General features: G+C 36.3%; 1 protein-coding gene across 1 annotated transcript in view; it reads right to left on the reverse strand.

Annotated features, from left to right (window-relative positions):
- Positions 1-25426, reverse strand: part of LOC114475659 (ryanodine receptor 1-like) — an 86957-nt gene that overhangs the window by 5990 nt on the left and 55541 nt on the right. Inside the window, 30 exon segments of the mRNA XM_028466656.1 lie at positions 857-987; positions 1086-1358; positions 1441-1527; positions 1605-1764; positions 2578-2660; positions 2742-4063; positions 4153-4234; positions 6597-6602; positions 9153-9257; positions 9873-10001; positions 11094-11181; positions 11255-11342; positions 15848-15924; positions 16003-16079; positions 16519-16604; positions 16673-16772; positions 21618-21644; positions 21646-21669; positions 21671-21694; positions 22367-22418; positions 22499-22590; positions 22592-22609; positions 22685-22714; positions 22716-22782; positions 23366-23406; positions 23408-23449; positions 23451-23480; positions 23555-23689; positions 23769-23828; positions 24624-24794. Coding sequence (XP_028322457.1) covers positions 857-987; positions 1086-1358; positions 1441-1527; positions 1605-1764; positions 2578-2660; positions 2742-4063; positions 4153-4234; positions 6597-6602; positions 9153-9257; positions 9873-10001; positions 11094-11181; positions 11255-11342; positions 15848-15924; positions 16003-16079; positions 16519-16604; positions 16673-16772; positions 21618-21644; positions 21646-21669; positions 21671-21694; positions 22367-22418; positions 22499-22590; positions 22592-22609; positions 22685-22714; positions 22716-22782; positions 23366-23406; positions 23408-23449; positions 23451-23480; positions 23555-23689; positions 23769-23828; positions 24624-24794 — 3707 coding nt within the window.

Raw genomic sequence — 25426 nt, forward strand, 5'->3', positions numbered from 1 at the left:
AAATTCGTTTTCAGTAGTGTGCATGCGCATACACAATCTCAGTACGATGCAATCCCAGTACGCCACACCGTAACTCTGCTAAAATAATTGGAAAAATTCCACCAGTTTCTGAAATCTAATGACTCGCTCTTTACGGTAATTTCAATCACATGTGACGGAATCATTAAAGATGCTGCTTCATTTTGACAAAACTGTCACCTGAGGAAAAGAGAAGAGAGAATAAAGTCCAAGATGGATTGAAAGAGACCAAATACTGGTGGATTTAATTAAACTATCAGCAGGAAGATCCTCCTGGATGATAGAACCTCCATGGGATTTAAAAACAAAGAAGTCAATTGGAGAAACTTCGAATGTAGAGAGTTAAATTACATTTTCATCATCTGGTCTAGACCTCATCACCTCTACAGACAGAATAAAGCTCAGAGTCAGCATGGGATCATGGGATCAAACTTTCAGTTATTTATTAAAGTGTATATTTAATATTCTGTAAGCCTAGAATTTTATTTCTGGGAGATTATCTTTTAATAATTGAGAGAATTTAAGAAGGTTTATATGAGATTGTAATAATGCATAATAATGCCTTTGTTATAAAGAGAGAAAAGGATTTTTATTTATCTACTATACTGTATTTTGTCGTTACAAGGTAGATTCAAGAAAAAATCAAGTACCTTGACTTTGCCCAAGCATCCTCTTTTTTTGGAAATCAAATTATATTGGATCTTGTTGGGTTCTTTCTTTAATAAATAAAGTTGAATTGAATTGAATTTCTGCTTTGCTAAAGCTTTTTATTTATTTTTTTTCGGATCAACTAAGTCCCGGTAAGTCTAGCACTTATGCTAATGATTTTATTGCGTACGGTGTGTTCAGGACGAGTCGGTCCCATTGGCCCTTAATGTCATCATCTTCAGGTTGCTCCGTGATGTAGAGTCCATCAAACTCAAGCTTTCTCGCAAGCTCTTTTTCCCTCTTAAAGATCACGAGTGGAATCTGACAGAAAACACAACAATATGTTTAGCTTGGTTTACAATGTGATGGATGACTAAGACTAGAAACTTTATTATCTGCGTATTTCTGTGAAGCATTACCTTGAGGCAGTTGTAGCCGATGATACAGATGAATGAAATGACAGTGTGGAGGAGGGCCAGGAAGGACAAAGTAGGCTGCATGTATCCGGTGCTTTCTTCTAAGTAAAAATACAACGGGACGTCTTCATCGTCCTCATCACCAAGTTCACCAAGTCCCGATCCCTCAAAGTCTTCAGCCGAGCCCTCAAACAGCCCGGAACCTTCAAACATCCCACTTCCCTCTGACAGTCCGGATCCCTCAAACTCCTCCCCATCAGGTGGTGTTTCAGAAACCTAAACAACAACATCAAACAGTTAATAACCAGAAAACACAAACCATGTCTTTATTCTGACCCACGTTAACTAGAGTTTTTACTTTGTAGAAAAGCAATATGAAGTTCAGGGCAAAGGCGAGGAACAGAGCCAAGAAACGCAGGTTGTAGAAGTTTCGGGAAAGATAGTTCTGCGATAAAGAAAGGTAGATTTTCAGGTTGTGTGATGAATTCAAAGCAAAACCAAAAAAGAAAACTGAAATGTCACCATGAATTTATTTCTTTGGGTTTCCAGTTCTGTCCAGATTTGAAAGCCTCCTTTCTTCTTTTGCTTCTTCTCTTTTTTGGCAGCTGCTTTCTTCGGTTCTTCCGGCTTAGCTTTCTCTTGGCTCTCGGGTTCTTTCTCTGCTTTTTCTCCCGTTTCAACACTGAAAAGCAAACACTGCATGGTTATGGTTTATCCAACCGAAAGAAGGGATTTTTGTACATCTTCACAAAATCACACAGTTTTCCTAAATTCATTTGAAAAAATACCATTCCTAATTTAATTTACATAACATACTGAATATAAGTATTTTAAGTGCCATAAAACAGTGACTGTACCAAATATATATGAATTCATTTGTTGTTCTTAAAAAAAGTTATTTTTTGGCGCTCGAGTCATGTGACTTGGTTCTTCTTCTGTTGCGCAATTGTTCTTCACAGAGCAAAAGAAATGAATAAGAAATCACGGTGCAGCTGCTTTCTCCTTGTAAATAGGTTAGTTACAATTTATTTTTCACAGCAGTTTTACTGCTTTTTGGACTAAATGCAGGGATTTATTGGATTTTTTTATTGTGTCTTAGAAAGGTTTATATGGTGAAAAATGGAAGATTTTAGTCTTTCAAATGGTAAATGATAATTGTGATATGCTGCTGTATTTGAGAAGCGTTTAATCCCTTAACAGTGTGAATGAGTGAAAACATGCATTTTGACTCGTATACGGGACAGTAGTTGTTAAGGGGTTTTTAAAAGGACGTGTCAACGCAAATATTTGTAGTCAACATTATCAATTATGTTACTAATCATTTTTTGTAATATTGTATACTGTACTGTATGTTACACACATTGTGGTTGGCGCAAATCTTGAGACGGTCTATTTAATCATTTAATTCTAGTTTTCGTTTTGCATCCCCTGCAGAATCTCAAACTCTGCTTATGAGCAAAATCAAAAGCTGATAAGTAACAAGTTAAACGTTTACTCGGCTTTCTCAGGTTCCGGTGGGGGTTCCTCTACAGGGACAGGTTCAGGTGGTTTTTGGGAAACATCCAGCTCTTCAGGAGCCTGGAACAGAACCAAAACAAGACGTGAAGACATAAATCATCTGTGGCCTTGTTTATCAGATAGCGAGGAAATCAAGCTCACCGTTTTCCTCTTTGTTATGGGGGTTCCTTCAGGAGTCGGAGGTTCAACAGGCGCCTCCACGCCCATGTCTCCAAGTCCACCGGGAGCATCAACACCAGGTACCCTCCCACCCTCTTTTTCTTGAGTGTCTTCCTCTTCTTCCTCCCCACTGCCAGTCTCACCCACATCTGTGACCCCCATTGTGTCTTGTTCTTCCCCTTCCCGGGGTTCTCCCGGTCCGTCTCCGTGCACATCGTCCTGTGTGGGATCTGGCATGCTGGCCAGGATTTCGGTCACGGTAATATTTTTAGCCCCCTCTACCAGTCCACCCCCAAACAATGTCTGCCAGATGACCATGAAAAAGCCTTTGCACACGTTGTAAATGAAGTGCAGTATACTCATCAGAATGGTCCAGAAAAAGATGGACAAAGCTACCACGATCTCCTTTAAGGTCATTTTCCTCACTCTACGATACTGTCGGCGAAGGTTTCGGAAGGTGAAGATGCTGAAGAAGCTGAACAAGCTATTTATGAAGTCTGCGAAGGCAGATGTTGACTCAGGCGGAGACTCCTCTCCCGTGGCTTCCTCATCTCCTCCTCCACCCGCTCCGGCACCTTGACCCGCCTCTCCTCCGCCTTCCTCCATTTCATCGTCATCTTCCCCCTTTTCCTCCTCTTCCTGCTCCGAAATCTGTGAAGCGATGTTCATCTCAAAGATGGTATCCTCACAGAAGTTCACAAACATCTCCATTTTTTCCGATTCCCCGCCTTCATTGACAACATCAAAGATGAACTGTCGCTTAGACTCTCTGACTTGGGGCATCTCCCACTGTTTCCGATTCACTTCGCTGATCTCAAAGTAGATACGCTCGATTTTCCGACTGGCTCCCATGATTTCGATGCGACCTAGGAAGGGACGGAAATAGTTGAGCACACTTTCTGCTTGTTCCAGGAAGTTCTTCAGCCTGGTGTCGTGTGGGACATGCTCAGACAGATTGGTGAGCAACACGGCAATGTTGAAGCCAATGTCTTTGGCCGGTTCTTGGAACCGATTGGAAAATTCCTCATAGTTGATCATGTCATTCTCATCGGCTTCTGAGCAAGACAAAAGAAACTGGATCTCGGAGGGGGAGTACTGTTTCTGACTGTCCATGGCCTTCTGGAAGTCCTTTTTGGAGATCAGACCTCTTGGGTCCGTGACATAATCGAGGTAAGCATCGGAGGCCACGATGTCTTTCAGTTTAAGGAACATGTCAAAGAATTTAAGTATCATTTCCACATTGCTAGAGGACTCCACCAACATGTCCACCATCTGGCGAGCAATCGTACCATTGACCACATTTCCTGAGAGAGAAATTGTGAATGAATTTAAACCAACTCCCGAACACATGAAAAAAACACAAAAACTTTTACAAAAGAGAGATGATTTTTACCCTCCAACAATGAGAGCAACATAACAACCATATCTTTCTGTAGGTCAAGAAGCTCCTTCAGCAAGCCGATCTGACTCGAGTCCTGGGACCATGAGAGATGCAACAAAACTTACAGTAATGACAACAGATTATATGTACATAAATCTGGAAAACGTTTGCTTTAAAAGTAAAAAATAAACAACTTCAAATGTTATTGTGAGGTCAATATTACTCAGGAAAGTGCACAGTTAACGCTGAGATTTCACAGGGTCTCAAATATTTGTTATACACAAGATGAATATTCAACACAAACACTCACAACAAAGACGGTGACAGAAAACAAGGTGAATAAACTTTTCATGCCAAATATTGTTTTACTGGTTTAGGAAACTGGGATCGTCTGAATGCAGGTTTTAGAAAAACACTTTAACTCTGTGTAATTATAAGCATGTGTTTTCACATATGTAGGACCTCCAATTTTCCGTAATCTTGAAAAATTGACAGAACTTTTAAATTTAAAGGTGCGACGTAACTTATACCTTCGAAATTACAATGATAAACTCAATATCAATTAAAATGTTCAAAATCTAAAAAGCATTTCTTTAAATTAATTTCAATTACTGTATTTTTGGTATTAAGTCGCAACCTTTTAAAATTTTAAAATTAAGGGTGCGACTTATACAACGACACGAGTTCTACCTTTACAGTGATAACAAGCTGTTATTTTATTCCAATTAAAATGTTCAAAATCGTGAAAAAGTACTTCTTTAAATGATTGGTAGGATTTTTAATTAAGAGATAAGAATAAGGGGAGAAAAAAATGAGTCAAATTGCGTTCTGCGTTGAAGGACGTGAATTCCTAATGGGCCCCATTCATATATTGGTATGTGTCAATGATTTGGTACCACCTCCTGCGCAATATTTGACTCTCAAATAAATGACAAAACAATTTGAATGGAAATTGCCTAAAAAGGGGAGGGAAGGGCAAGCCCCTAATCGAATTATGCGAGACATAATTGTAATCTACGTAGAATTACCTTTGAAACAAGATATCACATGACTACGTTCCCATAAATATGGAAATCACCGGAAATGGGAGGTGGGCCCCCGATTGCCCATTTAAAAAAAGGGCTCATACCAAACTGCATACCGATCTAATGAGAACTAAAGGAGGATTAGTCATTTGAAGAATGGGGGGCACCCCCGTGACATGTACGGCTTAATGGGCCTCATTTATATATTGGTATGTACCAATAATTCGGTGCCACCGATAGTCGTAATATTTGACTCGCAAATAAATGAGAAATCGAAAGATGTGAAATTTTTTTTGGGGCACCAAATCGTAAATTGGGCTTCGAACGTCGATGCGTACACATCCATAGATTATACCTACCAAATTTTAGCCCGATCCGTTCACGAATAGGAGTAGAAATTTTAACTAGTGTACACAAGAAGAAGAAGAAGAACAACAACAACAAAGTGAGTGCCGTTTTCAGTCTGGTAGCCCGGCCTAAAAACAGTAGTTGACTCTGTTAACCCTATTTAGCATGTTTGGTACGATTTCAGAAAGTTTAATAGTGAGTAAAGTCGTCCTAAACAGGGAGAGATGATGAAACTGGAAAGTGTAACTTGACGAGGAAATGGATAACACCCAGAATCGGAACGCAAAATTGGAGGCCCAACATATGCACGCATGCAGGCACACAAACATACAGTATAGACACAGATACTGTATATTCCACTGGAGACATTACAAACAAAAGCACATTCATTGACTTTGGCCATTGTATCTCTACTGCTTTTGAATGTTTCCACTTTATGTTATGTAAGGTTATATTATTTCAAGCAACACAGTGGATTCAAAGCCTCACACCTCATGAACTTGTCCACACAAAGTAGATGTCTGATTAAAATGTGTGTTCCAACATCAAAAGTAACATATTAAAGTGTGTACTCCATCAGTGGAGGTTAAAAGTCAGTCTCCCTCAAAGAGAACGTTTTATAACCACCTGCTTATATACAGTATATAAATTATTTTTGAACATGTCTCTTCTGCCCATTAGTTTGAAACTCAATTTTATTGTTTTTAATAAATAGAAGATTGATAATGAATTTTATTACACCAAAGATATTGGGATCTAAAGAAATAAGCAAGGAGTAATCATCATTCATCTTTTAAGACTGAAACATGACATAAAACAGATAATTAAGTCTATTAAAACATATCAAATACCTGTATATTTCTATGTTGTTCAGTAATATCTGTATATTTATTGTTGCCTGTCTACCCCAACAATAGTCTGTTTAGTTAAGATAACTTCCACATGGCTGAACTATGTTAAATTTGTTAAATTAACGTTTACTCTTTGAAAAGCAGGTGACTATAAAAAATCCTAATAAGAGAAACCAATCAGAAGCTAGTAAACACAATATCACATCAATAAATAAATGAAATAGATACATACTTTACCCTGCATTGATCATGTGGGAGACAGTTTAAATAATAGATGTATTACAGAGTTGTTGAGCAGTTAACACATGATGACATTATATATTTATAAATCCAGTATAGTACTATACACATTACACATGCATTTACTATATACCGTCATCTATTAAATGTCCTAAAGCTTCTTTAAATATTATAGCTTTATAGCGCATGGTGAGTAAAGGTAAAATTAAGATTGTTTATTAAGAAGCTTGAGAAGGTTTTGATCGAGGGTAGAAATGAAGCCCCGCCCCCATTAGGAAGCCCCGCCCTATAGGAAGACTTGAGACTGCTTCAGTGTGGTGATAAAGCGCTATACAAATCAAGTCCATTCATCCATTAGGAAGCTATTTAAGCATAAATTTGATATTCAATTCAATTCAACTTTGTTTATACAGCACTAATGGTACTAGTACTGCTACTAGACTGAAAAATGTTCACAAGTCATACTAATAAGCCTTATATCCTTATAAGGAAAGCCTTATTAGCGAATAAGCATATTACAGCCAATCAGGGAGCTGGATTTGGTTATAATCCCTCCTACTTTTCTCGTACTACTGGTTCATCTTTTGGCTTTTCTAGTTTTACTGATTGATTAAAAACAGTCTACTAATACTACTAGTGAGATTTTGAGTGTACTCGTAGTACTAGTGGTAAAGATTTTTGATGCATTAGTGCGCAAGAAGCAAAATCATCTACAACAAGTAACCATTTTGTGTTTACTACAAATGGCGAAGCTTGAGTTCTACAACAACATTTTAAAAGCACTACAAATAACAAAAAACATGTCTACTAAAAGACTTTTACCTTCACTAATAAAACTAATATTGTTTACTAGTGCTACTAGTACACTCAAAATCTCACTAGTAGTACCAGTAGACTCTTTTTTTAGTATAGTAGTAACTACTGGTACTACTAGTACAGCCCAAAGGATTCACAAGTAGTACTAGTAGACCTAATGCAAATGACGTAGAGGGAATATTATCATTATTTTCTTTATTTTCCTTTTTATTTAAAATCTTAAAAAATTAACACATAACAAAATGTATTTATATATATATATTACGCTAAACAAGCAGAGGAGCCATATACGGCTCAATTGACCTCACTCCTATGGTCAGCTTACCCCATACACAGGGTAAGTTGTGCCACAAGACCACTTTTTTTTTAGACATGCTATATTTTATGTTTACACTCATTGTGTTTGTTTGAAGGGATGCACAACATCCTGAAATATATGCAGATATATTAGTTAGCGACAAAACTATGATTGATTTGATGTAGTGATCCTAAATATGAAAAATGGCTCATCTTACCCCACTCTCCCCTATTACTGGTAGTAGCACTAGTAACACTCTTTACTTCACTAGTAAAGTGTGCTCGCTCACTAGTAAACCTACATTTAGTACATGTGCTCCAAATCTAATAGAGATTTACTAATGTTCTTGACTTTTAAAAGTGAATAAAATGCCTAATTTTCCATCCCCGCCCCCTTATTAGCATAAAAGGCTTACGAGTATACTAGCCACACTTTTTCTTTACTACTGAAGCGCAATCACACACTAGTAAACCAAAATTGAGTACAAGTACACCAGGTTTGAGTCGTAAAACTTAACTGTGTTTGATATCACATCACATTAATGCTCAAACAGCTTTCCATACTACGCAGTTGATACATGGTGCAGTATAGGCCTTAATACAATCACAATGTGATGTCATTTTCACCTGAATAAACTTTGAAACATATTCAGGTATAATAATCAGGTGAAAACTGAAACCCAAAGTGAGGTGGTACATTGTAAATTTAGTGCGTATGCTGAGCTGAACAATAATGAATAGATCGTATGAGTTGCAAAGCATGCAGGCTTTGTGCTAATAAGAACGTAGCATTATTAGCCTCAGTCATCCACAGAGGATGATTGCACAATGTAGAGCGGAGAAGTCAAAGGGATTTCTGGGAAAGTATTTAAACTTTTCATTTGTGGCACATAAAAAAGGTCTCAATATTTATTTGAGTTGATATTTAATTGTTGTCATTAACGGCACTACTATAATCATGAGTACAGAAATCAGAAAAAGACTTAGCCATATACACATATATATATATACAGTATATATTTAATCCAACTATATGAGATTGATTATAGTGTAGCATTGTGCAAACAAAGAATTAAACTATAGCCAATTACAATGAAATAGTGAAAATACTTTAAGAAGCGAGAAATCCAAAGTGACTCAACTCTCTAAAAGTAACATTCAGGCGTATTGGAAGCAGTTTTTCTTTCTCTAATAAGCACAGCTACTGTATGTTTCAAGCTATAGTATTTCCATGCACACATAGCAAATGAACAGAGCAAAATTAAACTTCTTTTTAACCAAACTCTGATTTTACAAAAGTGCTGTTTCTTTAATTTTTCTATAAAAATGTTTTATTAGTTTGTCATCCTAATATTAATGACTAGAAAATCTGTGAATTCTGTGTTCACGCCAATAGGGAACAATATGAGTGAATAATGAAAATTTAGCTGCGTACCTGAGCCAGTTTCATCATCATGTGAGCAAAGACATGAAGGAACCCGACGATGGCGTCCCACAGCCTGCTGTGGGCCAGGGACTGCTGGTTTCCAGTACAGGGACCCTGGGAACGCAAAACAAACATGTTAACACAGTAACACTGATACTGTATACCAGGGCAGGGGTGTCAAGCTCATTTTAGTTCAGGGGCCAAATACGGACCAGTTGGATCTCATGAAGTGGGCCACAGATTTTATGCAGGGGAAAAAGTAATTTCCACATTATTGTGCCCTAGTTTACACTTCTATGTATACATTAAATACAAATTATGTAAAAAACTGGCAATAAGTAATAGATATCAGGATCTTCATTTTAAAATTCCTAGATTTTGTGACCAATTTCTATTTAATTTAGTGACACATGTAATAATTTGAGGAAATGTTTAGTATTTTGTAAGAATTTTGAGTTTTTTTCAACAGTTTAACATTAAAAATGAATCATGCAATATAAACACCATTGTTGAGTTTCATTTCCACAATAATTCATGTTTTCGCTGTATAAATATGATGCTCCTAAGGGCTGGATTTGGCCCCCGGGCCATGAGTTTGACACGTGCTGTATACAGTCATGGACTAACGTATTGTTTATGTGCATTGAAAAAACACAAAAAAGCAGGAGAAAAAGCCAAAATTTACATAATATTACACAAAAATAGACACTCATTGATTCACAGTTGTACCTGAATGTACTCAGTGAGGCTGTTGAAAATCTGTTTTGCCACCGTCATGGCTTTTGAGAAGTTCTTTTTGCCTGGTTCATCGATGACGTCCTTGCCAGAGTAATACCAGTAGAAGTCACTGATGGACTCCTGGATCAGTGAGAGGAAAGTAAAGTATTTTATTGGTTAAAAGAGAGAGAAGGAAATGACTTGTACAAGCATCTCTAGGAGTACCATGGCTTAAACTATGACCAATACATTTCCTAAAAGTAATCACAATAGGCCTTTATTTGGATTATCTTTGTCAGACATGGACAACTAACTGGTGGCCCAGAGGAAAAATGCAACCCTTGGTCTAAAATTATTCCCAAAGCACACTCAAATAATAGAAAAAAACCCACAAAACAGAAATATTCACATTACGACGACAAACATATACACAAGGGTGACTCCAAAAACAAACAAAAGGAGAAAAAATTATACAAAATGATGACAGAATGATTCCAAAAACATACTAAACATACAGAAAAAATATAAAAAATGAGTGAAAAATAAACCAAATCACTACAACAATAAACTAAATGATTACAAAATATTCAAAATGATTACAAAAATACTTAAAACAACAACACAAACACACAAAATGACAAAAAATATACAACATGACTACATGAATACACAAAATGAGTGAAAAAGTACAAAATCACAACAATAAACAAATTGTTCTAAAAATATACAAAATAACTACAAAAAATGTATTGCAAAAATATTCAAAATGACTACAAAAATACACAAAATTATTCCAAAAACTTTCAAAACAACAACTGAAATACACAAAATGTTTCAAAACAAATAAAGGAGGACCAAAAAAGGACAAAATGATTGAAAAAATAAAGATTTACTAAAAAAAAAAAAAATACACACAATATGATTTAAAAATGTGTATAAAATGACTAGAAAAATACACAGAAAACCAAATGTTCACAAAATGATAGATAATATACAAAATGACCAAAAAAAAAAAAAAAAAACAAATTATTTGTTTTTTCCTGTCTTAATGCTCTGATTGGTTGTTATTCTAAATACATGAATGTTGATAATGTGGCCCTCGGATCAGACAAACACATTTTTGCGTCTTCTGCTGTGATAAAAGTTGCCTATATGAGATCTAGACCATTTTAAATGTTCTTATATATTTAACTAAGTACATGATCTGTGGGTTGAAGGAGTGTCACGTTGCACCTGGAGTCGAAGCAGATAATCCACCGTACAGATGATGATGTTGATGGTAGTGGTGCTTCCTGTCTGTGTCCGCAAGTAGTTTTGGAATCTGCATCAAAACCATAGTTTTCTCTTTAGTATCAGATTACATAGATATGTGAAGATAAAACCTTATTATTAACCTCTCACCATTATTGTGGCCTTCACAAAGCAGCTGCAGGAAGCGGAAGAGGTCACAGGTGAACTCATCGTCTGCCATCACCTTTTCATCTAGAGGAAACAAGTTGGCATTAAAACGGTAAAACTGTAAGAGAAATACACTTTAGAAAAAAAAAAAAAAAGAGACAGATTTAATCATGGTTGCTTAAATCAATCGCCAGAATAAAACAATGTGAGAAATGTGGCGAAAATAACTTTATCTCAGAGACTGCAATATTAACCATCTCTGAGCTGGTACAAAATCACATTGGTGAAGTACATAGTTCTCCAACACCTGCTAATGGGTGCCCATATGGAACAGTTGGGGAACAGCTGGGTCGGATCATATTGTGACGATCTAACTTGAGATCTTCCTGAGAACTTTAAAGGTCCTATATCATGCAAATCATCTTTTTTGAGCTTTCAACTGTTACAACTGTTAATTCCTTATCAAAAACACCACCAAGTGGGATTCCTTCCTGCATCTCTGAGAAATCCTCAATAGTCCTGCTCTCTGAGCTGCTTCTCTGCCTTCTTCTGAAAAACGAGCGGTTCAAATTCTAGTGACGTCACTAGAATTCTGAACCGTCCCCTCCAGAAGTGCCTGCTGCTGTTTGCCGCGCCTCCACAGTGAACATACACGCCATTCTTCTCTGTGCTAGAGGTATGCGAGCGGCCAAAGAACACCTGTTTGGATGGTCATTATCTTTACTTATCCAGTTTGCACAGGGAAGAAACGGTCTTTGTTTTTGTAGCCAAACGATAATGTCTGGTAACAGAAAAGCGTGTTGACAGTGAAAGTCCTCGGAATTTGTTCAAACTTCCTAAAGAAGAGTCTACTCACCAGAAGTGGTTGGAATTTATCTCTGGGAGCGTGTGACACAACCATCCAGCATCTGTTAGTCTGTGACCGTCACTTTACAGAAGACTGCTTGGTGAACCTTGGCCAGTTCTAAGTGGATTGTCCAGTAAATTACGTGTTCAAACCGGAGCTATTCCCACAAATAAACCCACAGATGGAGAGGCCAGAGCTGTAAGTAAAATAAACCTCTAGCTAAATGTTAGCCATACTCACTTCTTTGTCTTTCTATTTGAAATACATTCTCTGGAACTGGTTACAAAGTTTGGTGGGCGTGTCTGTTTGCCCATGCTGCCGGGGCTCTAGGTCTACGTCATAAAATGGGACGCACTCACAGCGGGGAGAGGCGGCACTCCGAGAACCGTGGCTGTAGTTGATTTTGAAAGGTCCTAAATATAACATGATTTAAAGAGGTTTGCCATCATGTTTCTCTACTGATTTTAAGAAAAAGGTGCCAGAAGGAATGTTTAATCTGCTCAAGACATTTGTAGGCCTCGTTAATCAATAAATAGAACACCATTTAATGCAAAAAAAACATGTAAAAAGTTGACTTTTTCGACTCAAATGTTGTTTATTCACATTTTTTCTTCATTCTTACTGTGATTTCTTGTGTTTCTTCACCAGACAAGCAGGACGGTGAGTTAGCTTGACTCCATTTTTGTTCTAGTTTTGTTCCCAGTAATTCCAGTGATATCAGAAATTTTTTCTGGCCGGATTCAGATCGGATTCGGATTCTTTTCGCATAAACACGAAAAATAAACATTCACCATTGTTTTGCCTCACTTTCAGTGAAACACCAGAAAAGTGTTGGAAAGTCATTTGCCAGAGTTTTGGGGCAAACACAAGAAATCACAGTAAGAACAAAGTTAAAACACTTCTATGCATTCGTCTACAGGACTCCACATCCCACAATGCAATGCACCAAACTTTTCACCTCAATTTTTCTATGAGTCCAACGCTAAGTCTTCATCTGACAAGACATTTTGTCTCCTGCAGCGTATGGTAAAATTTAGATGCCTGCACGCAATGTAAAATCAAATAGCTGTAAAAAAAAAACCAAAAAAAAAAAAACATATTGAGATGTCAGACTTAAACACAGTCAGAACTCAAAGAGGTCAACTAAAGCAATAACAAAATGTCAGAAAGCATGCACATTTTTAATGCACAAAGTACAAATTACATTTAGTTTATTAGATAAAAAACTTTGCCATTTTTATTTTTCAAACCATCCCTGAGCGTTAATCACACACACAGAATCATGCCATGCTAAAGAAGCTTAGCGGTCATGCAGAAGGGTTGAAGATCAGAGAGGTTGGGGGCATTGTCCATCAACATTTCAGCGTACTTAACCCTCTTACTGTACTTGGGGTCAATGTTTCAATTCCCCCTAAAAATAGCAGTTGACTTTTTTTCTTTTGCTTCATATTTCATGACTTTTCCTAATTTGCTGGTTACAATTGATTATGCATAAAATTATGCTCATGACGATATATTATGAGATTTTTTTTTTGTTTTAGCTGTGTAAAACGTGTCTGTCTGTGTAATTCATGTGTGATCTTATATCCCTGATGCAGTAAAAGTCATATCATCACCACAACCAATAGGGTTCATACTCAAGTGGTCATTCATGTCCTCAGTAAATCTGAGAAGATTTGGAAGAAAACTATTCAAGCTAAATTATTTTAATGTAAAAGTTCAAGTTAAAAGGTCATGGTTTCATTAACGAGAGGATATCTATCTAGTCAACAAGTGCCTGACACAAAAAACTTGGTTAATAATTGTCTGATAATCATTTCTGGATGAAAATGTCCCTGGGGTCAGATTGACCCCAAGGGTAAAAGGTGTTAGTAATATTTGAGGATCATAGGAGGGTTAAGGGAGAAGGTCTTCACGCTCCATGATTGTTTTTAGTAAAATAATAACTATAAAACATTTAATTCACTTTTCATCAACAGATAAAATCAGATTGGATTCATTGATTTTTTCTTTTCTTTTTTTTTGGAAATGGACAGGACACACAGTGAGAAAAAAAGAAAAGAAATATGACAATGACAAGGAAAGATGGACAGGAACATCCAATCCTCTCAGAAGATATGGAGAGTAATAGAGAGAGCAATGAGAAGAGAGAGAGAGAAAGCAGAGAGAGCGGATGGAGAGAAAGATGATTTACCCCGATCTCGCTTCAGGTCTGAGGACCATGAAAGGAGGGTGGGACAGGGGAGAGGTGGCAGTGATCGTGGGGAAGGGAGAGAGGATCAGTGTGTTGACAACAGTAGAGATGAGGGGGAGATTAACATTCCATGGCAGTTTCATTCAGGACAAAAATAAAATCCACATTAACCTGAGAAATTAGATGGAAACAGAGGGTGAAGTGAAGTCCAATGTGCATGTCAGACTGTACAAAAGTCCTTAGGTTTACAACTGTTAATGATACTCCATGTTAGAGAACTAACCATTCAAAGTGAGACAACGCTTTCGTACACGGCGACACAGAAATATGTTCAAGCAATGAATAACACTTTAAAAAGGGACACTGTATCACAAAACAGTGATTGAATCTGATCTCAGGGCCACTTTATCAATATTCATGTCAGCATTAGAATAATGACCAATATGAGCATTAACATAGGAAAGAAGAGGATGTGTTTGTTGTCGTTGTGTGGACTTTGAGAGTTTTTAGTGATTTTGTGTGTTTTTGGAGTAATTTTTGTGTTTTTTTGTTATCACGCATGTTTTGTTATTATTATTATTATTATGCCAATTTGCTGTCATTTTCGGAACTTTTGTTGTTGTTTTGTGTATTTTTTCTGTATTTTTTGTAATTCTGTTGGCAATACATGTGTCTTCAGAGTCATATTGGTCATTTTATGAGTCATTTTCTGCATTTTTATGACATCTTGGCAATTTTTTTTATTCATCTGTATTTGTGCTTTTTCTGTTATTTTCTATTTTTTATGTTGATTTGCAAAGTTTTTTAAGTCATTTTCTATATTTTTAGAATCTTTTTGTGTGTTTGTTGTTCTTAATTTGTGTACTTTTATTGACATTTTGCTGTTGTTTTGTGTGTTTTTTGTCATTATGTATGTTTTCATTAATATTTTATGTGTTCTTATTTGTTGGTTTGTGCATTTTTTGAGTCATTTTCTAAATTATGTTGTATTGTGGTGTTGTATGTGTCTTTTGGAACCTTTGTGTGCTATTGTTTTTAATTTGTGTACTTTTGTTGACATTTTGTGCATTTTAATGTGGGGTTTCATACTCCTTCCAACTTCTTGAATTACAATTTTCAGGTTTTCAGGTTATTCTGCTTGCTTGTGTTGTTATCTCCACCATGTGAAAAAAAATGATGTCAAATCAGAAATCAAAGAACATTGTCATGCATTCAGTTGATGCTGATGATTATTGGATCAAACTAATGCAGCAGTTTAATTTCTTCCTACAGTTATTGTGATAAGGTGAAGAAGAAGAAGAAGAAGAAGAAGAAGAAGAAGAAGAAGAAGAAGAAGAAGAAGAAGAAGAAAAGAATAAGAAGAAGAAGAAGAAGAAGAAGAAGAAGATACGAAGACTACATCACGAAGAAGAAACGAAGAAGAAGACAACTAATACTAAGAATAAGAAGAAAAGAAGACGAAGAGAAGAAACCTCCTCCTCCTCCTCCTCCCCTCCTCTCCTCCCTCTTCTGCTTCTTCTTCTTCTCTTAACTTCTTAGAGAGTGGACTCACGGTGCCTTCCTCTGAAACCATTCCCAGTCCCTCTGCCTTGTTCTGCCTCTCAAAGGCATTTAGATCCAGGACACTAAAGGTAAGGAGACACATAATCAAATAAACTTCTATATGAACAGAAATATTTAAAAGAAAGTAGCAGAATACGAACCTGCAGGTCTGCATCAGTGCTTGGACGCTCAAAAAGAAGCCAACGTCCTTTTTGTCCCTCAGGTATTCCAGCATTTTCTAACAAAGAAGAGGAAGGCAACCACCATAAAGTGCGTTTTTAATCAATGACGACACGTACAATGGTGCACATTATAGGACATCCTCAGGTCTCAGATTGATGTATCAGTTATCAGGAAAACCTCTGTCATTTATCAGATCAAACGGACTCATGACTCAGCAAAACCTCCGTCAAATGACACGGCGTCACTTGTCAAACCAAATGCCGTCATAAGGCATGGCCTCAGGCTTCAAAATAAAAGTTGTCAGACTCAAAGGCTTCAGGCTGTAAAACACAACATGGCGTTTTTATTTGAAGAAAGAGGAATACACATGACGTCATCAATTTCTGCTGCAAGTTGAAAAGCTGTTATTTCTATTTATTTTAAAGGTTAAGATAAATCAACGTTTAATTTAACTATGTGTTTTATTAATCAAACAATACGTTCAAAACACTCACACGCTGGACCTCGCAGTTTCCATCCACCGTTTAGGATATGAAATACCCAGTTTGAGTTGTTGTTAACACCATTGGGCCAGTCTCACCTGTATGAATAATTACAAACATGAACCAGTCATTATTGATCACACCAGTGCTGAGTCATGTGCGGTACCTTTGCAGGCGCTGATCATCTGCAGGACCATCTCTGCAGCGCCACGATTGTGAAGTCGTGACTGCTGGTACAGAAGCCTTTGCCTCTCCATTTCTTTTTCCTGGAAAGAACAAAAAGTACTGTGAGCTGTTCTGGCACTCAACATTCAAAATAGAAAATAAAAAATATATTGATAGTTTAGACTAGGGTGACCATATTTTGATTTCCCAAAAAAAAAAAAAAAAAAGAAAACGAACACGAATTTGACGTTTTCTTGAATCTTGTAACAGCAAAAAACAAGAGTAAATAAATAAGTTGTTATTGTCCATAAGTTTTAAAAATCAATTTCTCTCTTTATAACAAAGACTTAAAAACAATATGCAATCAGAGGTGACTTCAGTCAATCACCTTTATTATGATTACAACAATCTGTCCTTGGAAAATCTCCTATAAATCTTCTTAAAATCTCTAAACTAAGTAAATAAGTAACGGTGTCACGGTCTGCGTTTACCTCATACTGAGATCGATTATGAGTTTGCTCACTACCGTAAAATTAATTTTTGCTAGTTCCGCTGTAAGTTTTGCTACTTCCACTGTGCTGAGATTGAAATTTCAATTTCAAAGCAGTGTTTGAAAAAAAAAAAAATTCGTTTTATAATTTATTCTATGCAGTTTTTATGTATTCTGTTTGGATAAAAATAAAGCACATGCTGGAATATACTTTTCAAGAATTTATTCTTCCTTTCACTAATTTCCCATGGCAACCTTATTATGGCAATCTGTGTGAGAATCTTAGTCAGTAATAGTGAATAGAGATGTGAATAGGAATAGTTTATTCTCCAAAAAACATGATTATAATAAAACTCAATACATAAAGGAATAATTTATTTTCCAAAAAGACATGATTATAATACACATTGCAATAAATAACAGTTAACTTAATGTAACTTTACAATAATAAGCTGTTGTATTCATATAAATCTGATCATGACAATCATTGGTTGATTTTTTATTGGTAGTTGATTAATGTTTTAAGCATTTTTCAAAATCAGTACAGTAATCTCTGTGCATGGCTAATCCAGCACGGGTACAGACTGAGATTGTAAGAGAATCTCAGTACGGAGGTAAACTCAGACCGTGACTACAATCTTTTAAATTAACTTATTCTCTGAGATGTGTTCAGGGTCCCTGGGAGACATGGACATTTTCATCCATTTATAAAATCCGGCCGGAGAAGATGTGAAAAGAGGACATGTCCGGGTAAATCCAGATGTATGGTCACCCTAGTTTGGACTATATACGTTTAAGGAGTATTTTGTTAAATTTTATTTATTTTATTTAAGTAAAGTTGATCATTGAAAATTTTTATTCTATCAATTGATAATTATCAATTTCAGATTACATTCACACACCTCTCAACAGGACTTTCTTATTTTTTTACTTTATTACAGATATAACAGTTTATTATTAATTTTTATATTTTTGGTGGTTAATCAATAAGTTTTACTTAAAAAAAATAAGTTTTATATACATATATATATGTGACAATAAAAGATAAATATTTGTTAACTTAGTGAAAATCTAACTTTTCCAATTATCTAAAGAAAATGACTTCATAATAAAATTACAATACACACATTTTATCAAGTAACTGTTATTAGTCGTGGAGTTGTTGCACTACTGCCTCACGTTTGCTAGTTGGAGCAAGCGTTAGACTACAGTAACCAGCCCCATTGGCTATTAGCATTTTAGCCATTTAGGCTAAACTTCAAAGTGTCTTAATGCAGTACCAGTGCGAAGAACACTTTGAGCAGTCGCCATAATGGCTTTCAATGTTCTCAAGCATTGCTTAGGTTTTATTTAATTCATCCTCTACTATGTACTTGCATTCACCCTGTGATCTGTTCATAGTTAGCTATGATTAGCCTGCTATGCTATATCCACTACAGCAATTTGTGCTCCTTAAGAATTACTCTTACATGTGTTTTTTTACAATGCTGGAAATTACTTGCCATTATCATTATTGTTATCATATGTCATCATTATTCTATACGGGAGCAGGGGCAGCTACGATATAGGAGGAACTTACAGTGTAATAGCTAACTTAGCGGTTAGCAAGAGGCTAACCAATGACAAGTTGCCAGATCTTTCTAAAAATAACAAATATAAATCATTTGATTACAAGAACATGGTGTAAATGTGTGGCCAGTTTGTTAAACTTTTTTTAATTTATAATTATTGTACTTATTCTGCCAGAAGTCGCACACATAATCAAGAAATAGCGGCCATAGCAATAAGGTGCACAGATATAGGGCCTCCGATTTTCATGATTGCGGAAAACTGATTTCACGTTCTGAAATGGAGAAAATCTTTATATAAATCAAGATATTCTTCACTGGAAAACATGTGATTGAGAGTCTAGAAAGTGTGTCAAACGCTACATGTTCAGGTGTCTTGACGCTGGAGCTAACAGTTCCTCATCTATGGTTCACGGCTTAACTCACACTCTGATGTTCTATCTCTCTATCCTGTTCTCTTCCTTCTATTCACTAAACCCAACCAGTCGCAGCAGATGGCTCCCACCTCTGAACCTGGTTCTGCTGGAGATTCCTTCCTGTTATAAGGGAGTCGTTTCTTCCCGCTGTCGCTAAATGCTAGTTCATGTGAATTTGTTTTTTTTTTTTTCTTCTTCTCTTAAGAATTTTAAATTTTGATAGCGCTTTGAGATGACTATTGTTGTAATTTGCGCTATATAAATAAAGTTGAATTGAATTGACACGCTACCTGGTGACACGTCACAGCAGAAGCGTCTACATCACACGGAGTGCGGCGGTTTTCGTTGTAAAACATGAGGGTGATTCGCCGGTTGATGGTTATTAAAGGTTTCATAATACATACTGTTAAACGGATGGCTGAGGGTTTAGCGGTTTGGCTAAACTTTGCTCTTGCGAATGCAATCTCAGCGATTTCAGTGTAACATCTCTATTGTATAGTTATGTCTAACTCTATTGCCCTATATTAGCATGGTCTGTTTTACAGCCAGTAAAGCAATCTAAACAGGGAAAGATGAAATGAAAAAAAAACTGAAAAGTGTAACCTGACAAAGAATGGGTAAACCCTGAAATGAAAAATCCGTGGCTCTAAAGATACACAATAAATTCAGAGGTTATGGAATTGTTCTGCTCATCCACAACACAAAACAACATGTTTGTAAGCATTTCCTTCCACCCTCCCCTCCCAAACCACCCTCCTGCCCACCCACATATGCCTATCCATGCTTTAACCCACTATGTGTCGCACAGCTGGGCCTGACCAGCAACTAACTACACCTGGCTATAATAATACTGCAGCACTATGTGCATAATACATAATTATTATCTGATTGTTTAGCTTTGAGTGTGTGTGTTTGTCTACACTGGGCTTTCACTGTAGTCTGTCAGTACGCTACGTCAGTGGGGAAGGGGGGGGCACTGATCAATAACAACTCAGTTAACAAAGCCAGGTGTTAAAGTTGTGACAAGAAATTACATGAATAGATGAAGAAAGAGAAAAAAGACAAAAAAAAAAAAGAAAAGGGAAGGGACAGCGATATAAACTGGGAGGAATGACATATACTGTACTATAGCCAATAACATTTGAGACATTCGTTAAATCCATTCCAATATAAATTGTCTACATGTCCAACTCCCCAGTTTGATCTAAGTCCAAACATGTGCTTTGAAGCCATTTTGCCTTAGGAATAATTTTAGTGGTTTATAGCAGCGATAGATGCACAAATCATTATTTACAGCCAAACAAGCAGCATTTACTAAACAACTATTGGAAGACATAACCAAGGTTTATCAGCAAATTCCTAAGCATAGAAGGAATGTAGAAAAAGAATTTCCACTATGAGTCCAACTGGACCAAATATAACTTTCAAATATGTATTTTTGAACAATATTTGAAGGTTTTATTGTACTTTGATCTCCTGAATGTTTCGATGCCAACTGTCAGTCCTTCCTCAGAGGCATCTGCCTGATCGCTTTGATGTGTCCTTATGAGTCTTTCGTAAAGACTCAAGTGTCCTAAGTCCTTTCAGAGTCTCCAATAAGGCCAACTTGACAGAACCCTCAGAGAACTTGAGGGTTGGCGACGCCCAGAAGAGCTCATAAGGACACATCAAAGCTATCAGCAGACGCCCCAGAGGAAGACTGACAGTTGACAGTGATCAAAGTAAACTTCCCTTGAAAAAAAGTTGTCTGATATGAATGTAATCTTAACATACTATTCAAAAAAACAAAGACAAAATTAATTTGCTGGAATTTTAAGTAGTTTTGCATAATTTATTAAATATTTTGCTACAAACACACTAATTACTACTTTTCCTTTCAGGGGGTTCATCAATGAATTTTTTAAATGAATAAAGTTCCATTAGACCTTTTTAATGCATGCTATGGCTCATAAAAACTTTTAAAAAAACTAAACCTATTACCATACATTTCAACGCATACTAAACTCAGAATGCTAAATGCTAACACCGTTTTAAAAGAGTATTATTGACATGGATATTAATATTTTTTAATTAAAATTGTTATTTTTGAGGTTAGATTTATGTTAATTTTATTTTGAAGACCCAATCCAGATGTGATCACATGACAAAATTATTTTAACCCAAATCCTTGAATGTATTCATTATTTCAGAATACAACATCTGGATTGGAGCTTTGAGTTTCCCTTTGGGGAAATTCAACATAAATAAAGCATAACAGACACAACAAAGCAGCAAAAGAACAAACAGAGGTGATGGTGAGACGAGGTAAAAGTAGGGAGAGAGAGAGGGAGAGAGAGAGAGAGAGAGAGAGTGATGGGGATGTGAGACAATGTTCCAATGATGAGGTCACTCGATGAGTCGAGAGCTACACACTCCGGTGGTGCCTGGTCCCCATTCCCTGGCCGCCCATTACCAGTTCTGACTGTCGCACACCTCAAAGGACATCTCATCTTCACCATTCCTCCCCCATTTCCTCTCCACCTTCTTTCTTCCTCGTCAATATGGCAACTCTACGTGAAAGATAAGGAGAATAAGTTGCAGTGTTTTTCATACAAAAACTGAAATCCAGGGGCCAAAATCCAGAGCAGTTTGATCTGAAATGGGCTGCAGATGTTTGGCGGGAAAACGAGAAATTATCCTAATTGTCCTTTCCACTTATAAATGATATGTAGACAATAACCAAGCAATAAGTGACAGATTGCATTTGTGACCTATTTAATTTAGTAAAATGGTGTGGAATAATTTGAGGTATTTTTTTTTTACAACTTTAGATTACAGATGATGGCCATCATGTGATATAAGCATGAGAAAACTATAAAGGTCATTCCATGTCATTTCAACAAATAGCCCACACAGAAAATTTCTACCAAATTTTCCATAAATAGGATGTATAGCAGTGTGCCTATTGAATAATCATAGACCAATTGGTAAAAGATTTTCAGAAATGTTTTAGACCGAAGTGCGTGTAATGTCCTGAAAATTTGTTGAAATGACATGTAATGTAATAACCCAAAAGCCATTGCAAATATTGTGGAGTTTTATTAAATGTTTGTATTTAAAGGGACTCAGATATCTACATTTGAAATATTTGATATGTTAAACAATGATTGATGATGTACTTTCTCCGAATTTGACCCCCGGACCTTGCGTCAGATATGTGTGCATGCTCTACAATGACTCACCTTTGCCATAATATCTGCATATGCCATATAAAGATGATCTGTGTCGAGTTTACTGAAATGAGAAAAGCTGAGTAAATGTCACTCCCTTGGTGAGTCCCATGCTGTTGCTGCATCAGGGACCAACGGTCGGACCTCTTCTCTGTCAGAGCCGTACGACTGAAATGCAAAATAAGCTGGTGGAGGGGATCTGGTTTGGTTTCCTTCTCCTCTTCCTCGTCTCCTTCCCTCTTGCTCCATTGCTTTCTAAAACAAAAGCGTGGATGTCAGCATGACAGAGGGAGAGCCAGTTGAGTTGAACGTGTTTCTTGCGGCACTCACGGACAAGTCGTCTATCATCCGGTCTTCAAAAGGAATATCCCTCACTGTAGAGCCAGTTACGCTTGTATCCCTCAAAGAACATGTTGGAAGCTCTGTGTCTGCACACAGAAACACACACATAGAAGCTACAACTCTCCCTGATGGCTGACCTTAGCCCTCCTATAATCCTCAAATATTACCAACACATTTTACCTTTGGGGTCAATCTGATATTTGCCTCCAGAAAATGATTTTCAGAAAATTGTTGACCAAGTTCTTGCGTCAGATACATAAATTTGAATTGAAATACACAAAGAACCCCTTGATAATGCAAACCTTGACCATCAAGCCAAACTTTTAAATTAAAATTTATCTGGAATAGTTTTCATCCAAATCTTCTCAAATTTACTGACAACATTAATGAGCACTGATTAATGTTGTGACCCCCCCCTTTTTCCTCTCATTAACATAAGCATTTACTTTTTTTTTCTCCTTTTTTGGAACATATTTGGGGTTATTCACTATAAAGTCCTCTGTCTCAGACACATTCTCCTCTACGGCACTTTCACTGTGAAAGAGCTTTTCCAAAGTTAGGAAAAGTCATGAAATATGAGGTCAACTATTATTTTTTGAATGATAAACATTAAGTGGGGTCAAACTGACCCCAAGGATAAAAAGAGGGTTAATTGAAGTGTTGTCTCACCTGGGAATATTGTAGAGCGGCGTCATCCTGAAGCACGCCACCCACCGCTCTGCGCCTCTGCTTGGACAACAATTTGTGCCACACCCATCTTCTTGGATTTGAACGGATGCTCCGTCTGTATCACAGAGTTCACACACGTCACAAAAGTGGCTAAACAGTGTTGGGTGAACGTACGGCTGGATGTCTCACCACTTCCAGGTGGTAAAGCACAGCAGAAACCTCCTGCACTCGCTTGACAACCTTTATGGGAGCGTCGGCGTCTTCAGCCTTCCCTGCCATCTCCTTGTACAAAGCCATTTGCCAGCGCATGGATGGGTTGTCCACCTTTCAACAACACAATTACCCTCCCTTAATTGGTTTTGATGCTTTAAAAATCAATTCAAATGCTCATTAAACCCCGTACCTTGCCTTGAAGGTGTAAGTTATTCTGCAGAAATTCTCGCACCTCTTCATCTGTGTCTCTCTGGAAATAAAAAATCTTTTTAATTACCTTTACCCTCCTCCAGGGACAGACAGTTAACTACAAAATTATTAAATAATATATACAGTATATATATTTAAAGTCTCTTCACTTAAAAATGCTTTTTAATTACAAAAAAGGTTTTGAAAAAAACTAATATAACACTTTTTTCTTTGCTTGAAAATCTTTAACAGATTTTTTTTTAATGGAAGTGAATTAATTTTGAGTATTAATATAATTTTTGATTGAACTGATACTTTTGGGAATTAAATAATAAAAACACAAATGTCCAACCCATAATATGGCCACAATACAAAAACATGACTTCAATAAAAAACAAAAACATTTTCAATAAAAAAAAAAAAATGAATTTGACACCCAAATTTATTTATTTATTTATTTTTGATTGAAAATGTATTTGATGAAAGTGGTTTTTCAATAGAACACCACTATATATATTTTTTTATTTCATTGAAGTGATATTTTTTAAAAAAGATAAAAATGTCCTATTCATATTATGGCCCTAAAAGATTACTTTAATTTTAACATTTCAATCAAAAAATCCTTCACTTTCAATCCAGAAAACATTTTAATCAAAGAAAAAAAGTGTTCAAATGCAACTTATTCGGTGTTAAATAATTGTTTACATTGAAACACTTTTCTTCCAATGAATTCTTAAAAACATTGAAATTAAGTTTTTGTCGTTTTGTTAATTGAAGAAATGTTTTTTTGTTTGAAAAACAACAACACAATTCTACCTTCATAGTTAACAAATACATTGACTTTAAATAAAGTTACCAAAGAGTATCGGATCTTAGCCAGATTGATGAGCTCCTGATCAGCCGGAGAGCACATGTTGAGGCCGATCGGCAGCATCTTTTTTAAGGCGGCCACAATAAGTGAGGTTTGGACGGAGTAACGATCACCTCGTTTCTTTTTCTTGGTGCGTTCAGTGTCGGAGCCTCCACCCTGCAGCAAAATAAACAAAACAGCCAAACAAAAAGCATTCACAGTATTGAATGGATCACAACGGGAATGATGATAACACTGTAAGATATCTTTCACACATGAAGAAAATAAAATACTCACAAGGACATGAACATTGACTGTAAATCATTTGATAAAATATTACTGTAAAAAGGCCTTTGCCTTTGTAAATAATTCAACAAATTTTCCTTTTTGTCACACTTCCATGTTTTTGATCATTATTCAAAAAATAATAGTTGACTATTATTATTTTTGCTTCATATTTAATACATTTTCCTAATTTTATGGTACAATTGATTAAGCATAAAATAATCAGATTATTATTATTATTTATTTTTTTATGTGCTGAAGACTAATGGACGCATTGGTGTTCCTCTGGGGTCATTTTGACCCTAAGCTGTTTTAGCTGTGTGAAACTTGTCTGTCTGTGTATTGCAATCTTCACGCTCTCTCTCTTTCTATTCAAAATGTCCTCAAAAAAAAGGTTCACTAACAACAAGGTTTTGGAACAGCTCTTCACAGTGAAAGTGACGTAGAGGAGAATGTGTCTGAAAATGCATAGTGAATAAACCCAAATATGTTGCAAAAATAAGTAAATAAATATTAGAAAAGAT

This window comes from Gouania willdenowi, chromosome 14 (assembly GCF_900634775.1).
Source record: "Gouania willdenowi chromosome 14, fGouWil2.1, whole genome shotgun sequence".
In the NCBI taxonomy this organism is placed as follows: domain Eukaryota; kingdom Metazoa; phylum Chordata; class Actinopteri; order Blenniiformes; family Gobiesocidae; genus Gouania; species Gouania willdenowi.